Source organism: Varroa jacobsoni, unplaced genomic scaffold, assembly GCF_002532875.2.
Source record: "Varroa jacobsoni isolate VJ856 unplaced genomic scaffold, vjacob_1.0 scaffold_1142, whole genome shotgun sequence".
Lineage (NCBI taxonomy): Eukaryota > Metazoa > Arthropoda > Arachnida > Mesostigmata > Varroidae > Varroa > Varroa jacobsoni.
Genome location: NW_019214044.1, coordinates 99,112 through 120,304, shown reverse-complemented (window position 1 = coordinate 120,304; position 21,193 = coordinate 99,112). Strand labels below are relative to the sequence as shown.

The 21,193-nt window shown below is 41.3% G+C and overlaps 1 protein-coding gene and 1 long non-coding RNA gene across 2 annotated transcripts in view; one reads left to right on the top strand and one right to left on the bottom strand.

Annotated features, from left to right (window-relative positions):
* Positions 1 to 889, top strand: part of LOC147752596 (uncharacterized) — a 3,571-nt gene extending 2,682 nt beyond the window's left edge. Inside the window, exon 3 of the long non-coding RNA XR_015313637.1 lies at positions 105 to 889. This is a non-coding gene — a long non-coding RNA (uncharacterized LOC147752596). The remainder of the gene's footprint in view (positions 1 to 104) is intronic.
* Positions 890 to 1,422: 533 nt separating this feature from the next.
* RSG7 (Regulator of G-protein signaling 7) lies at positions 1,423 to 17,419 on the bottom strand. The gene is made up of 9 exons (XM_022844988.2): positions 15,602 to 17,419; positions 12,923 to 13,229; positions 10,928 to 11,151; positions 9,950 to 10,165; positions 9,159 to 9,287; positions 8,412 to 8,552; positions 8,046 to 8,222; positions 7,740 to 7,832; positions 1,423 to 3,903 (listed from the first exon to the last, which is right to left on the bottom strand). Exons 1-9 carry the CDS (start codon positions 15,665 to 15,667, stop codon positions 3,844 to 3,846), a joined length of 1,413 nt encoding a protein of 470 aa, XP_022700723.1. The 5' UTR covers positions 15,668 to 17,419; the 3' UTR covers positions 1,423 to 3,843.
* Positions 17,420 to 21,193: the final 3,774 nt, after the last annotated feature.

Sequence of the window (21,193 nt, the reverse complement as noted above, 5' to 3'; positions counted from 1 at the left end):
GATTTACATAGATAGATAGATAGATAGATAGATTTACATAGATAGATAGATAGATAGATAGATTTACATAGATAGATAGATAGATAGATAGATTTACATAAAAGTTTTTCAGTTTTTCGCCAAAACTATATCCAGAGCGTTTTCGAATCGGACTCGACGACCGACAACATGAATTGATGCAGCCGTTGAAGATATCTGTGCTTAAGAGATTGATGATTTGAATTGCGATATATTGTATACGCAGCAAACGACACATAAACGAAGAATGCTCGTGGACCTGTAACAAAATCTGTGCATCTCGATAAAACGATCATCCTACATTGTTAGCACCACACTGTCACACGGTCAGGCTTCCTATCGAGGTCGTTTTTGAAAATCGCCAAAAGGCCTGATATCCTATTTTATCTGATTGTGAGTGGACCCGGAATTGCTCATGGAAGCCAACTCATAGAGCGGAGCAAATGTCTGATAAATCTTAATGGTTCCCGTTCAGGCAGCAAAGACAGTAAATTAAATAGGGATTATACAGGATTGAAGCTTCTATGGTGGAAAGAAAATTGGCTTACGTTTAACAGAATAGTAAAGTTTACATTGGAGGATTGCATAAGGATTGCAACTAACTGCAGCTCAAGCTCTAAGCAGCTGCTAACGCTGAAAACAAGTCATCAAAGGTAGAGATTATCCTGAGGCACGGCGAAACTCGTTCAGAAACTTTCAGAGGTCTTAAATCCTGCATTACTTACGAAGCTCGCGCAAATGATTGATTATGCGCTAATGATTTTCTGGTTTTTGCTTGGCGTTAAGGACCGGCTCTGAAGAAATTTGCATTTCTTAGAACAAAGGTAAATGGTAATCATATAGTTATTAATATAATCGTCACATATCTAAAGTGGTGCCAATTGTCCTCGAACCGCAATCTCGTCATGGAGAGCAACTCCATATATTTTTTTCAAACAGAAAGTTTTACTTTCACATACTATGGTAGGTATTTATATATATATATATATATATGATAGTCAAGCGTCTATGATCTATTTCATCGCAAATGATCCTGATTCATTGAGTTCGGCCTTGAAAGGCTCAACACGATCGGGTCGTCGCGTCGGGAGTGGTCGCACACTCGACGTTATCTTACGAAAGTACCATCTAAAAAATTTTCCCAACGATCCAAAACGTAGATAGCGATTTCGAGATACTGGCAACAGAATGTCATCGCCTGGGTACTTTTTTCACCTCATTATTACTTTAGGGAAACATAGCCACTAGCAACGGTACGGCAGTATACGGTTGCTAGCTAGAAGGGTATGGCTGTAGAATGGTAAGCCGCGCGCGTAGATAAATACAAGAGTAGATGGTAGAAATCATGATACAGCTTTTGCTAGATGACGTGGCGCACTAGAAACGGGCGGACAACGGTAGAAAGATAGAGAATGTAACATACAATGAACGAAATTATAAGAAACTAGCCGCGGTGTAGCAGCAGGCGGTTGAGGGCTGACGTGAACAGATGATGTAAGTACTCCATTAGCGAGAAACGGTGCGGGAGTGAAGAGTGAGCCAGAAAGAAAAGCGACGATGGTATTACTGTTATCGTTTGGGATGACGACGACGACGACGACGCCGACGGCAATGGCAACAAAAAACGTCCGTAAACAAGTGGATACAATGAAGTGCCTGAATGAACAAGCGGTTATAGTATGTAAAATACGATAAAAAAGAAGAGTGAAAGGGACGTTTGTTACTCCACATGAGTAGGAGGGGGGAAACATCAGTGTAAGCTGCAGTATAATGTATGAATGCAAAGAAAGAGATCTTAGAACAGCACGCAGACACCTCTCCACAAGCAACGATTTTGTGCGCGTCGGTCCTGTGTGACCGGCGAAGAATGATGGTGTCGATCACTATTATGATATTGTCGAGACACGGAGACGGGATAACGTAGAAAAACGTAACACGATTACTGTGTGCTTACTATAGAAATTGAACGTACAGACGTATTCGTTGTGTGGCTCGATCGTATTTATGAGTTGATGAAGGATGCAGCATTGACGACGGAAAATATAAGGCAAGATAGAAAAAGGTGCTCAACAGCATCCTAGTTGAGGCGGTCTGGGCCCAGCTTCTGAGTCCGCGTTACTGGGCGGTGTCAACGAGCAAAACGCGAACGTTTTTGAACGATCTACGAAAATCTAGGCATTCGAACGATGTCACTCGACCGTTTTTAGCGAAAAGCATTATAAATAATGCTTAAATTTAATGCCACCTAAAACAAAGGGATATGAGGAACGGCTGAATAAGAATCTATTCAGATATAATATGGTAGACTAATAGACCACTGATAGGGCGACAATGGAGTAGGCACACCCAGAGCGCCTGCGAGTACCTACAAACTTATATTTGCCTGGACAGAGCAAACTAGCGCATTGGAGAGACTCTTTAGATACGAATTGCCTTCACGTATTGACAAAACGTACAGCTGGCTAGCCAAGTAGAACAGATATCGAATGCGTGAAGTGCGAGGAAATGACGTATAAAAAAGATAATCGCTGTTTTTCGTTCCTCCGAAAACCTAAGGGGACAGGTGAAGTTGCAGTTGCCAAGCTATACGTACATCTGGATAGAAGACAATGCCAAATAGCAAAAAAGCTGACTAAAACATTGCGCAAGTTGTGCTTGTTCCGGTACTCGTACGGTAGACGTAATAGCGGCAGGAGCTACAGAGGTGGTCTTCGCACTAACAGCAACGATCACAGCGATCGATAGTGCAGTGGCGTGGGTGAAAGAGCGAAGCGGAAACAATGATAGCATGAAAAAGACATGGCAGAATTGTATAGACTGAATTTCTACAAATGAATGGTTGGTTCCGCAATGATTTACTGTGTAAAAGCGCAAAAAAAAATTAACAGGGATAGGACATTGAGATGTAGATGCGAGAGGAGAGTACAGAAACACGGAAAAGGTTGCGTCAAGATTACGATCGACAGAAAAAAACGTCTACCGATGATAAAGAAACGAGCCAGGCGCGGGCCGACGTAGCGCATCCCGAGGCCCAGTTAGTCAATCAGAGTCAGTCAGTTGATCAGCGTAGCTCAGACGCAACATAACGTATCTCAGACCAGACGCAGTAGAAGGCAAACAGGGTTGGTTGCATGACGAAGCACGATTTCTGCTGATGGTCAGATCGATGATATATAGAGCATTTAGATATGGCATAGTATAGAGAGACGCAGAATTGGCATTACTGTTTGATTTGTTGATTGCTGGCTTTCTTACAAAGATTTGAATAGATGCTTGATCGATCGGAGCTAGGTCGATCCACATTCGGGCGCAAATCATTCGAGCGGGGTACAACACGGACGTGGTGCGTACCTGAGCTGGCTGAATTTCCTTGCCATGTGCTGTTGAGAGAAAGATCAGCTCGTAGGTCTGACTAGCTTGCGGAGCATCTGATTAGTCTTGGAAAAGTAGCCTCAGGCACTGTCAAGTAAACCCCCATTTAGAGTGGTGCGCAGGAAAGCTAGTGTTGGGCACTTGCATACGTCGGCAAATCATCATAGGTGTTATCTTGCTACTATCGCTGTGGTGATGCTTGTTGTTGATGTGATTGTAGACACCTGTGGCGCGGCTGTTACAAGTCGTTTTGTCGTCGCGACCGCTACTTCTGATGATGCTGGGTTAAAATCGTTACCGTTGATTGCGACTGGGCCAAGTCAGGATACCCTTGACTGAGGACGTTTCGAGTTGTAGATTTCGAAGAGACAGCAAAAAACTGCCGACTTTGTTGTGGCCTTTGCTAAAGATGATCTATTGTTTCAGTTATTGTTCGCATTGATGGAACATCGCCTAAGATTCCTTGCGAGTGGCCGAGAATGATATCACTGATCGGAGGCCTTTCACTGACGTCTGAAGAGAAAGACAGTATCACCAATGATAATCAAAAGTAGTAGTTCATCGTTGCGAAATCTGCCATTCCTCCATTTGTATCCTCAGAGTAAATATATGTTTTCTATTAAGATTCTGTCCGTTATCGCCTGTCATTGCAGCGCGTTTTGCTTCAACTGTTCCTCGATATATCGGAAAATTTCAATCAATTACATTCTTAGATATACCTGTATATTATAGCACTTATTTTCGGAAAACTAAATATATACAGACTCGTTGCTCGGATCACATCGTCTTAGGCGATTTGTAGTAAAACACGATGCGATATATGCGCAGATAAATACAATCTGGAGCGCTCTGACGATCGTACGCCAAAATCATTATAAGGTGTATATGTATAATAATAATAAAAAGAGAGGTAATCAGATATACTCGTACGGCACCATGTATGCCTTCTGTTTGTGGCCTTATTTTTGTTAGTCATTGTTGTTATTTGTTAATACCGACCCTGAGTGAGATTTCGAGGTACCTTTTTCAATTAAAAATAAATTGAGCATCTAAAGTTAGCATCTGTTATGTACGGCAATCGATATAAATATATATATATATATGAGTTTAATTGAAGAAGACCCGTAGCTGAACTACATCGAGCTAGAGTACGCTGGCGTCAGCAAGTACACAGACAGGATAATAAAAACTATACAATTAAAATTAACAAAAACATTAAAATTTACAAAATCATAAGTCGTATATTCACCTAGCGTTGACGAGATACAGACGTATCATTCGTATAAATCAATTTAGAAGTCTTAGTAATTATGTGTTTTAATAAGAAAAACTTGTTGCGACAATATTATCGCAGTGCAAGTGATGTAGATTTGTCCACGTTTGTTTGTTAATGTCGCAAAAATAGAACGAAAAGCGGCCATTCAATACCAAATGTTTGTAGAAAAATAACAATAAACTTAGGAAAAATATTCTCCTTCTCTAAAAACAAGTAATCTTAGTAATTAGATAATTAAATCTTTTGGTTGATAAAATTTATCTTGTGTTGCAATTATTACCGCTAGAGGGATTAACTTAAAATAGTTAACAATTTAACAAACGATAAAAGTGCATATTTGTTTCTTTTTTGGTACTTTAAAATAAGTAGGTATTGGAAGAGTCAAAAACACTGGGTATTCAAAAAAATCCGTTACCAAATTGATGGCATCAAAATTCAAAAGCAAAAAATCGATTAGAGGAATCCACTTATTCTCCAGCCACCGTGGCATAGTAAGCATGTGACAACAAGGGGTATTGCTGAAAGGAGGAAAAATTGTTTACTCCATATACATAAGCAGTAAACACTGGGTGGGTCAAAGAGAACACTGCAAGAAATCATCGTGCACAAATGAAGACAATTATGCATAACGTACACGAATAGTTTCAGTCTAATGGAAAATAGGCTACATTTATAACACATAATAGTATAGGATTAGTATCAGTCAGTCAGATTTGGAAGCATGCCATATGTCTGAGTACGCTTCGAAGATATTAAGTCCTCACGAGGGTTAGTATAAATAGAATATAGGACGATAGTAGTGTCAGAAATGGCAAAATCTCACTTTCTAACAATGATTTTCAATGGATCCTTTTATTTCCAACATGTATGCTGGTATGGATGTTGTCGCTGCACCTCTGAATCTTGTTTGAAAATTTAGATGCAACACTTTATTGAATAGGAAAACGGATAATGTTGATTTATGCTTTCAATAGTGAATGCAGGAAATCTGCAGAAACCATAAGTAATGCGCGACAGAGGAAGCTTGCAAATATAAGAATCATGTTATAATACTGTAGGTCCTCATAAATACAAAATTTAAAAACAACTATCCAAAAATGGCGTTTAAAAAACTCATTGTGAGAGCGAGAAAAATTAAAAATCTATCAATCAAGCATATTCATTAAGTTATTTTCAAAGTCGAATATGAAAAATAACCAGCGTGGCGTTTTGCCGAATAAAAAGCGTCGCGCTCGCACGAAAATAACTAAGTTGGCATTTTCAAAAACTTCAAAAGTTAACAACAGCTCTCTGCACAAGGTAAAGGGCATTTTTACAAAGTTACCCAGACGTCGAAGAGCAAAATGAGTGTCCCGGCCTCTCTCACGAAACTCACTCAATCAATCATTCGCCGACCCACAAATGCCCAAAAGCCTTGTTACTAAACCCTTCTTTTACACAACGAATTTACCAACGGCATGTGCAGCTACAGTAAGCGATAAGATTGGCAAAAGACAATGACACATCAATAATTTCTACTACAATTAACCTAAAATATACTTACGCAGCTCATGAGATTATATATGGAAAATATAAAGACCCCCTTTGTAGTCTTTATATTTTCCATCTACCCAAAGATCTCGTATGTCCTAGGTTTTCGTTGTTTTTGCAGTTTCTTCACTCAGAAAAGTTGCATAATAGTTGTGAGCTTATGATAAGTCTTTGCACAGCATTTAATTATGATAAATTCCCGAGTTTACGGCAGATCTAGTTTTCATTGACTATCGTAAACAATTAGCCAACTAACAGATAAGTTACGAAAAGGAAGTAAGTTCAACTTACTGACGCATGTGCCGAGCGCATAATTTTAAATAAGAAACCAAATTAACCTATTGAAAATACTAATAATTTCGAGCTGGTTTTGAAAGTAATTTGGCGGTTTTTTGGTTATTAATTTATATCTTCCAACCTCCCTTTTGCCGATTATCATACATTATATAGCGTTGGAAAGCGCTTTTCTTACTTAATCTACGATGCTGATATTGTTGCTTTATCTAAATCACACGGTTGAATCTTAAGTTTGAACTTCAAAAGAGGTGTATTTTCGGTGACGGAAAAGGGTATTTTCGAAACGTACCATTCCTTTTATACCGAGGTCAAAAAAACTTCTGAAACAAGCCTGCCCAAACATAGTTTACTGCGTTCTAACATGACATTTTTTAGCCTAAGAACACGCTTCTAGGCTTTTCGATTTCTGCGAGGACTGCTTTAAGCTAGTTTTGAAAGAAGGTAGTTGCTAGATGGGCTTATATTTCTTAGCTACAGAGGCTTTAAAGTACGTGAAAAAAATAGCTTCTGTTGAATTTATATATTTTTACATCGGTAACAGGTCGGTATCGCAAATTTACTCTTTGATCCGGAAGACCGAAAAAATCAACGACAAAAAAAAATCAAAGAGTCCAAGAAAATGTCCTTCCAACGATATACAACATATTTTCAGCGAGTAAAAAATTATAGAAGCGACGTAATAAATAGAGCATGTCGTTACTTTTCGAGGAGTAGAACACTATAAAGTTATATATCATCATTCGAAGGCAGATTTTTCATTCACGTAGTTAATATCAATACACTTATAGGACTATTAGGACAACCCTATATGCCTTTAAACTATTCATTATATACTGATATATTGAGCCAGAACTAAACGATCAGTATTTTTCTGTTGGAAAGCTTCTCCTAAGTTGATGAGATGATAAAACCTAGCGCTATATATGATAATAGATGGACTTGTATCGAACAACAACCTATTTTATCCAACGATTGTCAGGATGAAGTCGATTCTTGAAAAAGTAAACATCTGAAGATTTGTACACAAACGTTTCGTCACCGATACTTTATACAATTTGGCATCAATTGAGGGTTGTAGTGTTTGTTTCGTAGAAATCAGGACATTTTTTAGGAATATGGAAAGGCATTATTGATACAGGCCTATTGACGATAAAGGTACTACACTATTGCAGTACAAAACCCTTTGGTACCTTGGCATTAAACCTTTATCGTGCTAGACACAGAATATGGGCATAGTAAAATTTACCTTCTTTTTTGTGCCGTTCAAAAACTCCTTGTACATGGCTGACCGAAGGTATCTTGGATAGCTATCATTCTTCATTAACTGATATACATGTGCCTGAAACAACATAAGTTCAATGCCAACATGTCACTGTCAACGGTAGTTTCCCAAAAAGGTTGTCTGCTCGAATAGTAGACTTCGCTTGGAACCGGTTTGTATTGCTGCTATCACACAAAAGCTCTACGTTTGTCATGATCTTTAATACGTGCACACGTGAACGATAATTCATTCTAAGCGACATTATAGCTACCCAACGGCAGTTGTACTAACCGCAGCTTCTTCGAACGCCCAGCGATCTCCATTCTTTCCTTCTATGTTGCGACGGGTATGCTCGAAGCTTCTCGAGTCGATGTTGATCGGACAATTTGCGTCCGACGCAAGATATTCATTCCAGATCTCCTGGACAGTAGTTGCCACTTCCTTCGAATGTACTTGCCGCCGAAGTTCCTGTAATAATGCATAGTACAACGAATATGACATGAAGAGTCAGACTTGTGAAGACATCGGGTCTACGTATGTTGTAGATTTAAGGCGAGAGATTGATTTGAGTACGAGGTCTTGAATCACTTGCAGACACCTTCATCTGTTTGATGGATTCACACGCGGTCTTAGTTGAGTCAGAGTATCTAGACGCACCTGGACTGCTTCCCAAAACTTGAGATTTTCGGCCGAAAATTCCTTTTCAAGAAATTGGAAGAACTGTTCTTTACCGGCCGGATCCCGTAGAAGTTCATTCAACGAAAATGCCCACCGCCGAACGCGACGTGGTGCGATTTCCTACAATAAAAACAAGCTTTCATCTATCAATGGCCGTAATATATCCAGGATACTATACTTGTTATTCACGTCCTTTTCTCGAATCAAATTTATTTCAATAAATTATTTTAATTATATTGAAAACAATAATGAAGAAGTGAAGGACGGCAGCTGTTATAGATATGTTGGTCCTTCTACTAGTTTTTTTTTTGCAAGGTTGTTTCGAATTCGTTACGCTTATTATCTTATACGAATTATATTTCAAACATTATTATGAATCTCATTTCAATATAATTTGTCAAAATGGCATAAATGAATGATCAAAAATATTAAGCCTAATCTATTAATCTAGGAAGGAAATTGGGCGTAAAACGTCAATTGATCTTTGACTTCTATTGTAATAAGGTAGGCAAACATGTAGACTAATAATACACGTCTACATACATACGGGTGTGAGTATACAAATAGCAGAAGCTATATTTCTAGCGGTGAATAAATAGATTCACAGTTGGAATACGTTGACTACGAATCTATTTTTTTCATTTATGTAAGTTTCATTTAACCCCCGCCGCCCTTTACCGTTCGGTTTCACCTTCAGTGTTATACCGCATCTTTGCTCTTACGTACCTTATTTTGTTTCTCCGCCTCCCACATTTCGGTCGAGTCTGATATCCAGGGGTTGGACGGCTCGGCTGGCGTCACGAACGCGTCATATTCGGCATACTGTTCGAAGTAGCTCATATATGATTCAGCAACCTATATTTTTTCATCCACATGTAACCAGATGTGCAAAAAAAAACATAACAAAAAAATCATCTTATAAGATGTGCTATTTATATGACTCATGGGCCCTTTACGCACGTTTCAGCAACACACGGGAACCGGCAGAACCGAAGTAATTAGCAAAGTCTTGCAAGTACGGTTAGTTAGCCGGTTTTAAGCGCTCTGCAAAGTCTGCTTCCGAAACCTTTTAGGATGAGTCAGCCATTGGCTGGCCTTAGATAGGCCGAACACAAAGGCAAACCTTACAGTCGGATAGGCAGATAGGCAAGCATATATTACCAACGAAAAAACAAACTTGGATAAAGGCTTTCGTTTTCTAAAATATCTCTATCTAGCTAAAGGCCCTGTGATTTCTTTTAGTCTAATCTACTATTCTGGAAAAACTGCTTTAGCACGACACCGCTAGCCCAGGCAGTCAATGAAAACTTTCGCTGACTTGCTGTGTGCTAGACGCAAGTAGTATTTATGTAGGATCTTCAAATTTATCTTCAACATATCACCTTGAAGCTTATCCTTGTTTTTGCTCTACAATAATCTAATCCGGGCCACGACACGCATTCATATGCCTCGAGCATTCTCTTCAATATTATCTACTGTTGCGTATCGTTGTAGTTGAACGCCATTTGCAATCGTACCTTTGATGTCTTCACATTAACCCTGTCCAATCGGGCTCGTAGGGCGTCAGCCTCAGCTCGCAGGCTTTCCAAGGGATGTGAGGCAAGAAGGTCCGTTTGTGCCGAGTGCTCTTTTGTCCCAGCCGTACTTCCCCCGCTACTACTTCCGGTAGCCTTTGGCTTATTCATGCGACACGCCTTCTTAATGTCCACTTCCGTCGTATTTACGCAGCCCGGCTGTCGATGACATCAAGAAAGTTAGACTAACAATCACAGGACTTAGCTTGGTGGGTAACGGATTTGGCTGCAAATCTTAAGGGTATTCGTCTAGATTCGAATCCGCGCATAGACACAGTCCGTTTCGTGCTGGAAGCCAGCCGTCTGATGAAATGCAAAATGGCGGCGCCGGACGTAAAACATTTAGCCATTATATAAAAATAGCAGAGACACTCTAATACAACAGTAAGAACTTTACTAAGCAACGCTATCCTAGTGTGTATGATATCAACGAGAAACTAAACATCAGATGATAGACATAGGGCATGGTTCTTTGTGCTGATAATAACAATTAAGCTTCAGCTGCTTTACGAAGTAGTTCAGCGGTCAGCCGCAGATGATACGGCTTCTAAAGGCGAAAATCATAAATAGAACTAAAATAAAAAATAATTATTTTAACAATATGTAGTTCAAATGGAAAAATAAAGTAATGCCTCTACGTTGCCATACCCGTTCCTATATAATATCATTTAGAGCTTGAAAACAGATTGATGATGGGGTCTAAACAGTTGTTTTAAGTATTTGAAACAGGCTTCATTGACTTACTTTGCCTTAAGTTCTTTCCGTTTTAAACACACTCACACTATGCACACATATATATATATAAAATGTTACTAGGATTTAACGATATAGTAAAAACAACAACAAAATTCGGTAGGTGTATCAGACTTTCATTTTCCACTCAGCTCGACCAGGATTAATATCACAAAGTTCTGCACTTACCACGGGCCGATGGACGTCCCAAAATGCCCTTTCCTGACTGTCGAGCACTTTTCGTTCGATCTTGTCACGTTTCTTATCGACCTTAGCCTGAGCCTCGGCACGCATAAAGATGAACTCCCACTTACGGGAAAACATCTTCTGTAGTCTGGCGAGATTTTCTGCTTCGTAGTCAGCGAGCTCCAGTCGAGTCTTATTCTGCATCGTTCGCTTACAGAGGTACACAGCTGAAGCCATTGAAAAGCATTATATGATATCATGACAACAAGAGAAACAACAATCGCAAAAGAAGTCAGAAGCCCAGGCATCCACAGATAAATATCGTTGCGTTAGAGAAGACCCCGTAGATATAGTGGGAATCGACAGTGGCCAAATTCGGGTGATGAGTCGTGCGCGATGACGATCAAAAGTCAGGCAGGCAGCGTCCAGAGATCGGTAAGGGGAGACCGCCATGGCAACAGGCACAGCAAAAACAAACGTAAAAGACGCTGAGTTAGAGTTAATTAACAAACTGATTCTGGCTGCACACGAATCTCGGCTGTATCGGCATCGCAATGTCCTTGACGGATAATTGAGCTATGGTCTAAGCCGCTCAGGGTAGTCCTAGACGTAAGACCCCCTCTGGAAGTCTCGCAGTAACCGGTTGAAACCCCCACTAGATAGAGGAGATGGCAAAAGACAGTAAGTTACATTAGCATCAACCAGCCGTCCCAGACCAATCATCGGGTGTGGCAGACCTGTTTCATGTGCTCTCTGAATAATCTGTGGCTGCGCCTACCTTCAAATCGACAGTGAAGGCCGTAGCAAATGAAGCGCAACTCTCCGTATGACCGGTAGGACACTCATCTACGCGACAGATTGCTCGCCTCGACCCTGCGTAGGACTCCATATCTATTACGTAAGGACTGCGCAAAATTCAAGTCGTTTGCAATGAGCCAAAATAAATTGTCGCTTTTGTTTGTATAAAGAAATACAATGCAAGGCGGCATAGGCGCGCGTTTCAAGACGAAGGCGTATGATCCTGTTCCTCTAGTGAGCAACTTAAGGGGCCTAGGCCACTACAACATATGGTTATATGAATGAACGAAGTGACACTGAATTCCTAATAGTGTTTTGTAATTGATTTATATGACACTAAATTTCTTTGCTATTATACGATGGACAGAAAAAAATAACAGATAGTACGATTAATCAATCAGGCTAGACAGGTGGTAAATAGCTTACTGCAGTTGTTAGCGTTGTTTAAAAAAAGGATGTCTCCGTATATATATCAATGAATAATGATTCGAAAAGTAATTGAAGTCTATTGTATGCATCTTTCGGGACGTCAAGTGGACAGGAATTAAACCATTTCTGTTGCTTCCTTAAAATTATACTATACAAAGCACATAAAAAAATGTATACACTTTATTTAATTAGATCATTCTTTTTTACTCAATTGGACTGAATTACCTAAATTTACTACTATTTATCCACGTATTTTGGAAAATTTTGGTGTAGATGCCAAAGGTTATTTCCAGCAAGACGAAGCACTTGCGCACTCTCGCCGTGACGGAGTCGTGTATTTTAATGAGCATCTTCCACACAGATGGGTTGGATGAATAAGACCCATTAAACATTCTACCTGTTTCCCAGATCTGTTGCCAATAGCTTTATCTTGTGGGACTACCTTAGGGATAAAGTCTATGCCTAAAACCACCAAACTGAGATATTCAAAAGATTGAATATGGAGATCAATAGTTCACCGTTATTAACATTGCATTAATTAGAAAGATAATAACTTTAAACATCTGCAATGGAAGGAAAAATGGTACATTTTTATAAAAATTCCTCTCTAATTCAATTACGAATTATATATAACTAAAAATTTAAGCCGTAATCGTTAAAACTGCGCCTTAATTTTTTTGACACACTTTGTATGTATATATATATATATATATAAGGCAAATTAGAATTTATTGACGCTACCTGCAAAAGCAGCTAGGTCACATAACGTACCGTAATCGTTGTTTTCAGGTTCCCAACATTTTGATGGCCAAAAATAGGGTGTTTGGAAGCGGTAATAAGTCTGGTCTGCCTTGACAGTCAATACATGATCATCAATCGGGAATAAATAGCCGTATGAGGCGATCAGGTGAGCCAGATGAAGTGCTTCTTGCGTGTCATCAACGTCGAGGTTGCGCAATACCCACTGCACGACATCACAGCCGGTGAAAACGCTCGGGATTTTTGTTAAAAACTTTTTCACTGTTCGAACGGGCACCCCACTCTGTTCGTCCTGCATCGATGCCAATAATTTCTCCATCTAAAGGAAGGAACAGCAGATGAATGACCATAGACGTTAATGAACCTTCTTAGTAGCCTCTGAGAAGGACAAAAACAGAACGTAGCAAGATATCATAAGGATCATAGGTTTCCGCTGAGAATAGTTTGAAAACCAAGTAGATCCGAACTGGTGTTCCAGGGCCATACGTAAATGTAGCAACCTGAATAGATTTAATCCGTTCGCGATTCAGTATCATCCAGCCATTACGCATACGGAGGATATACAGGCAAAATTTGTGATGCACCGTTGAAAATGTAGAAAGGCACTAAAAAATATTTAAAAAAAAAAAAACATTTTCCCTGGATGGATCTGTAAAGTGTCTAGGGTTGCGTTTAAAACTTTTTTCATACGTTGAATTAAATTTTAATTGAACCCAACTATTTTTCTAGGCAGATTCCCAAGGTCGCAACAATGAAACGCCCATTAGAGTTCATCAACCGATGCCGAGATGTTGCCTTGCAAAAAGGATTATCTTGACCCTATATAGAGAAAATGTATATTTTCCTTACATACATTATGAATATATATGAATGAAGGCGAAAAAGTCCAGCTAGTTAGACTCTAACTTGACGTTTTCTTCAAATGTGTTTGATTAACCAATCGAGTATTTTTATAACACAATCAAAAACAGTATCCCATAAAACTATAATCGAATAATGAAAAAACAACTTCCTCACTAAATATGCACTCGTTTTTTATATCTTTTTTTTTTTTTTTTATTTTTTGTCATTGAGGACGGCGCTTTGTTGGTTCGAAAAAAAAAAAGCAGCGAACCTGCTGCTTAAGCAGCCTGAGAGCCTGAGGAGCAGAAATTCCGACCCAAAAAACCACTAGGTCACAGTATGTCTCGTGTATAAACATTTTCTGTAGTTGTCCACTATGAGAAAGCATAGACTATTGTTTCAGGCAATGCAGTCCATTAATGTTTAGGTATTTATCGTAAGAATATCCAAGCCTCTTTTGTTCGTGTGAGATTAGCTCCTAAATAGATATAGAATCAGTTTTCAAACTGGGTCGCTCGAAGATGCCTTTCTTATGTCCAATATAATCTGTTATGATTAAGGCCTTGTGAAAAAATCAGTCATTAAGTAGAATTGTCACACAAAAAATTTCATAGACTTTTTTTTGATACATTATTAAGTACATATATGCCCCCAATCGGGTTTTTCGTCTATTCCTCAAAACTTCAGAGTAAATTAGTAGCATTTATATAGCACAGCCATTAAATGAGAATTGCCTACGATCATCTCTACAGCAGCTGTCATTTAATCGGGGCAAATAAGTCTCCACTCATCCTTGACACACTTTGTTTTACCAACTCGATACCGTTAGTACTAACTTCCAAGCCGATCGTAATAATACTGAATTGTTTTAACAACAGGTGACGCAGCCCTGGCCTGCCGTCAGCATGGCTCGCAACACTTACTGAGGCCTTACAGCTGCATGAATGGTTATTGCGGTTTTTCGACTGCATGTAAAGAGATTTTACGTGCTTGTCCAACATGAAGGTGTTCACAGTGATGCTCAATCCAATTGGCCTGCATTAAGCATTACCCAGTAATATCCATTCTCCTAATGGGCCGGTTTTGCCTCCGGCAGATTATTGCAAAAGTGTGCAGTGCTCACGTCGCGTGTAGCCCCACGATGATTAATATAGAAATGTTGTTTGTTTTCTCCTTCAATATACGATCTACTTAATTTGGATGTTGCATGATTTGAAGATAATTATCATGCTTGACCGCTAATTATTACCCCTTGTGCCTCTAAAGGCCGAACCGAGGAAGAAGGTCCTTAACCTTAGGTTGCTCAACACGCTCCCCGTGAGAGTTTGGTGCGAAACATATTTGCGTGCTAATATTAGGGGTGCGTTGTGATTGAGATCCGAAGCCGGACATAGACAGGGTTCGTTTTGTGCTGGGAGCCAATCGTGTGATGGAATGATTAACAGTGGTACCGGGCGTAAAACTCGAAACCTAGGAAAATGACGTGATACGAATTACAGGCGAATAGGCGGCCACTATAATTCAATAGTATTATGGTAGCGTCCAAACCAGAACATTTGGGTTACTGCATTCAACTCCGTGCGCGACTTGTTTGCCCTTTCTTTGTCACTATACATGTCCGTTCCCACTACTATATTTGCCCGTTACTTACTTAAGCTATAGTTCAAGCGCTATTTTGAATTATTCTTAATCCTACATCTAGAATCTTCGTCATTGTAACAAAACACCAAACATCGGCTATTTTCCTCACTTAAAAAAAAAGAGACGAATTAAATAACGAAGCTAAACCTCTTAGTCTCGTAGACCGCTAATCCTAATTTAATGTATCATCTGCTACTCGGTCCAAACCTTTCTGCAGACGATTTGATTCGGGTTTTCCTGTCCCGCCGGATCAGTTTTGCGACGATACGCCATTGCGGGGTGACTGCTGCCCGTTTCTTGGGCAACTGCAACGGGCTGGGGTCGTCCCGGGCCGGTACGAAAATTCTGGCAGCACGTGGGTTTGGCGCGCGGCGGCCGCTGGAACGAGCCCCAGCCCGACGTCGCCAGCGAGCCAAACTCCTTCACCTTGTCGGCGTTTCGGCCGCGCTGCGAAAACGTCGAACGTTACAAACTACTCGGGCCACAAGCTCCTCGCTTTTTCTCTTTCAGCTACTCTGAGCCTTGCCTAATTCACAACACCAATAATCAAGCTACGATGAACGATGATAGTTCATGGACTTGTTATATGTCTCGCGCTGAACAGCCCCCCCCTGAACTCAGTTCGTTCAGACACAAGCGACTGTGGTTCACTGTCACCACTAACTGGGCAACAATTGGCCGCAGTCGAGAGCTGCCACACCAGACTGCTGTTGGCTGTGTACACGCACGCAGCCACTAAATAGGAAACTGACGACGAGAACAGCAAGCTAAGAATGCGTTGGCCTGTTTTCTGTTAAGCTAACTCTTCACCCCGAATTCCATCTGACGCAGCAGGTACGCTACGAGGCCAAAGCGGCCCTGCTGCAGGGCGTTTTGCTGAATTGCGCTTCGTGGCTGATACAGCAGCGGCCGAAACAGTAGAATATAATGGCGATGTCCACAAGTTTGTGAGGGAATGGCATGGTACAATCGAATAGTACAGAGGATCTATAGTAGTTGTTGTTGTTGTTGTTGTGCTAGCACCGACGGTTGTCATAGAAATAGTAGTAACAGTAACATTGTACAGAGCTATCGCCGTTTAAGTAACAATGTAGTTAGAAACTAGAGTTGTTACTATCGTAGATTACACAGAGTGACGCTTTTATTACTCTCGTTAGCCTGCAACGCACGGTTGTAGCAGGTGAATTAAATGGTCGGCCAGCTGACAGATGGACGCTGAGTCGATTCGATACGTGTTCACGTATCGGCAGACCACGCTACGCCACTAACTGACGCTATGCTTGACTTCAATCGGCTCGTTGCTGTCAAATCTCGGCCGATCCACTTTATGCCGGTAGACCTGTCGCTCAATCTATTCGTCGTCGGTTACTTCGACATAGTTCTTCCTCTTCCTTTCCCGCTATCGTTGATTAACAGGAGAAATAGTTCTAACCTATTTCTTTCTCTGTTTTTCTCCTTCAGATCAGACAATCACTGATAATACTAATAACTATAACAGTAATAACATAACATTGTATGTACTGAGTTGTATAGATACATTTAGGCCCGCAGGCTCCCTTCGCAAGCTATATGTGACCTGAACGGCCTACAGCGGCACTGCCACCACTAAACTCACTGCATAATCTGCACGCCTGACAGCGGCAGATATAGCAGCAATCAAAGCGGCAGGAGTTGTCTTTTGCAGCGGATAAACAGCGACTCGATTGCATCGGAGGCATCATGTCGTTAAGCGATCTGAGTAAGCGTTATCAGAGTGCCGAATTACCACAGGTAGTGCTGGCTGACGATATTGACGCCGGCTGCGGTGAGCGAGCCACTGATCACGCTAGCGTTGTTTAATGCGACGACAACCTGCGACCGTCATTCAGAGGAAGTTGCACATGAGGGAGCTGCCAATATCTGATGAGCTGATGGTAGGACATTGGCGATGACCACGAATGATCGAGGTTGTAGAGGTGATCATGGCAAAGGTTGCTTCCTTTGCTGACCTAATCGCTATCGTTTGTGTACACACATTTCACTTGGCCGCTTAATACAAACATGAGTCTTTTCATTTCCGAAAATAACTGATGAACAGACAGGGGTCATGCATCAAATCTGCGTCGATCATTCTTCAATCGGCAGTCACTCAACCGGATAGTGAAGTGGGTCAACGAGGCAGATGAATGTGAGATCAACTAGAAAACTACTATAGCTATACAATTTATCAGACAAGCGAAATGCGGCAGCGTGCTTATCAATATCCTTCTCTTTGATTAACGGCACGACAGTCGTATTAACGAATAACGCGTACGTTGTTATTGTTTTCACAACTGCCCCAGGGTCGTGGGCGCCAGCGAAGCCGGACATTAACGGCCAGCCTCGGCCGCAACACGAATTCATAAACGCGTTAGTGGCGGATCGCGGCGCCGCCGTTCGCCGCCGATGTCTACGTAGACGACGGGCATTGCCTGAAGATGCCTGAGACGCTCCTCTGCTTGGCACTTGTCGTATTTGTTTCCCAACTTGTCAAGTTCGGCTTCGTCAAAGTAAACGTTGGTCTTTTTAAAGGAACAAAGACCACACACAACGCGAGGATATTGAGGCGATCACGATGCTGATACGGGTAATCCGTAGGGACCTACTCGCGTTTTTCGTCCTAGTCGTGGTCCTTTTTTTAACGACAGTCGCGACGATTTTTCCCCGATTTAACAAAGAAAGCTCGACAAGATCGAAGGGGCAATTATCAACGCAACAATAATTACTTTTTTGCGATTACTAACTAAGTCTTGATCCTATCCTGATCGGAGTTGCGGCCTCTATCTCACAATATCAGCGCAGCTGGAAGGCGCAACGATGACGGCTTCGGTAGCAAAAGCAAAGCGATTGGTAAATCACTCTAACCAGACGCGATCTGCAACGCGTTGGTCGGTGCGTCGAACTAGAACGCTTCCAGAAACGGTGATGTTTCTACACGCTAACAAGTGCAATGCACAAAACAGTTTATACAAATGTGTTACAAGATGTCGCAGTCGTCAATGTACCTTTGTCCACCACACAGCTTGGGTCCATACTCATTCCAATGGCAAGTTAGGCCTATCCGAATATCGGCAAATTGCTCGCGCCTGCCTTTCTGTTCCGTTACTCCTTCACCGCTCTGACTGCCTGGCACACTCGAACGCACACTTCTGCAGGTTCCGTCCCCACCACTGAAACCACTTATTCACACCCTAGACGGGGAAATAGTAAGTAAACACAAAATGCTGCGGTGATTGGGGTCCCAAAAGTGATCGCGGCGGCAGCACCAGTTCGGCGGGATACTAAACGCGAGCAGGCGTGAATTCGGCAAGACGGCGGCCAGCTATACGTATAGCAGTGTGAACTATGAAAGCGGTGGTGAGGCGGCAGTGCTAATACTCGCGCCCGGTACATCACGATGGCGCTTCAGTCCGACGGACCGTACTGAAGACAACGGCTAAGACTTCAACTCGACACGGGTTGTGGGCCATTTACGAACAATGTTAATATTGTTTTGCCATTCCCGCTCCTGCTGCAGGTGCTATTACCGCGGCCATAACCCGCATTTATTTATCGGTCTTGCTTCGGGGTATTTCACGCTGGTACCAACCGCCAAGGGCAAACGAATTCGCCGAAACCAATCGGATCACTCTGCAGCACTACACTCAATCCCTAATGCTGTTTCTGGCGAGACTAGTTCGGTCTACCTGCCACTTCCAACATTGCTTTTATCGTTTGTGCAATCAAAGAAATGATGCTTGGCGGCCAACGCCCCCGCTTAATCCCAGCCCTACAGCAATCCTCCTGTTACTTGCCGTTTCTAACTGAGCCCAATGCAAAGCTGCTAGAAAGGCTCCCGAAGGAGCTCACCACACAGCAGACTACAGCAGCAGCTAACGCTTAACAGGGCCTGCGATCGCCAGCAGCAGCAGGGCATAACCGCCCCTGCTTTTTAGTGGGAAGCGAGAGGTTCTGAGAGCATCCTCCTCTCTCTTTGAGCCCCCTTTTCCTTGAGGAAAAATAGCCCTCCTCCGCTAAGCCCCTTCCCGATGCCGACGGCATTTTGGGCCCTTTTCGAGAAAGGGCGTATCCAAGGAGAGGTAAAGTGGTCCGGTGATATGACGAGCCCACGGTAACTCGTGCGTACGAAAAGCTAAGATGTAGCGTGGATCACAACGAGAAAAAGCGCGATCTAGAGCTAAGCGGGCCGCATCTTGATTTGCTAGATGGACCAAGAATTAAATCGAGTGATAATAGCTTACAGAAAATGTTCCTAGTTGTTGTTTGTAGAGATATCCGGCACATAAGATATACAGGCATCGCTACGATTTTAAAGGTTGGTACATCGAAAGGTGCACCTGTTTCAGCGTTTTTGGAATGAACTTCCTAAGCCTGCACTTGCCCGTTTCTGACCGCTCAAATATACTTAGAAGCCAACAGCGGTCTATGATAATGCAACGCTTGTACAGATTCCACGTTGCGCTCTAACCTTTCATTTGTATTCATATGTATTTAAATCGGAAAAATTGATACTAAAAACTTCACTGAGAAATAGTGCTACTATAACACCTTCACAACGCAACAATCATCACCCTGAAGACGTGGCTAAATACTGGTTTGGCACATTTTTTTATCTTTTATTTCAAGGCTCCGCTTAAACATATCGGTGACTAAGTAGATCGCAAATTCGCCTAATAAGATACATCTACATAAGCCTCATTAAACTTAAAGAAACTTTGCGAAACTTCTAACACGGTTCTTCATATCAGTTCATTACCGACAAACAGTCGCCAAAAAAAAAGAGTAGTAAAAACAGACCTGCAATGCATAAAAACTAAAATCGATCCAATCCTCCCTAATTGACGAGCGGTGATTTCGTTTCAAATTACGCAAAAAAAATTGTTATCGAATAGGGTATATGAATATACTAGATAACGTAACCATCCGGCTGATTTGTTATAAGTGGCGCTTTGATGTTTTGCCCCCATGATTTGTCCAGCTGCTACAATGACCATTGGTGCCACGTCCGGCTTATCTGAATGCGACATTTTTTTCCACTAAAGCTTCAAACTCTTTGCGTTTTCCTACGGTGTCCGCCAACCCAGCGTGGCCTGCCCGTTGTGATGAAAGCAGTCACGTTATGCATGGCGCCATCAGAGCGAACAGAGAAAATTGAGACCAAGACCGTACAGCGAAGGACACTTCGCTAATATCGAGAAACACGACGCTATGGAAACATATGAAGTATGCTAGAAAGATCACCAAAAGTAGGCAAAAAGCTCTGCGAATTGTGCGTCAAATGAAACGTTTCAGAAATTGAAAAGGAAACGCGGGTTCGAGGTTATTGGTGTGTGTTATCTATTATGGAAATATATAGCAGTTTCGATTCGTGGATACTCTAAAGGACAAATATATATGGATATTCTTGTATATAGATATAATTATTAAAATTGTTCATTACTAAACGGGCCATATGTATATATATATATATATATATATATATATATATATATATATATATATGGGCTGGTACGCTCAAATTGGAGCAAATCTTCGTGTGTTATTTGTCATAACAAGGATAGGCTTATTCCTTACTCCAGGTACCATGTGAAGGTCAATTTCGAACAAAACAACAAACTCGTCACGGCAAACAACAAAGTGCCGTTTTAAAATTATATTAAAAAGATTAGCGAGACACAAACTCCACGAAGACAAAACTGCACATACGGATTCTGAGACATCCAATAAATACTCTAAACCGAAAGATTCTCAATCAGGTTTAGATTTGAAAAGCTCGAAATA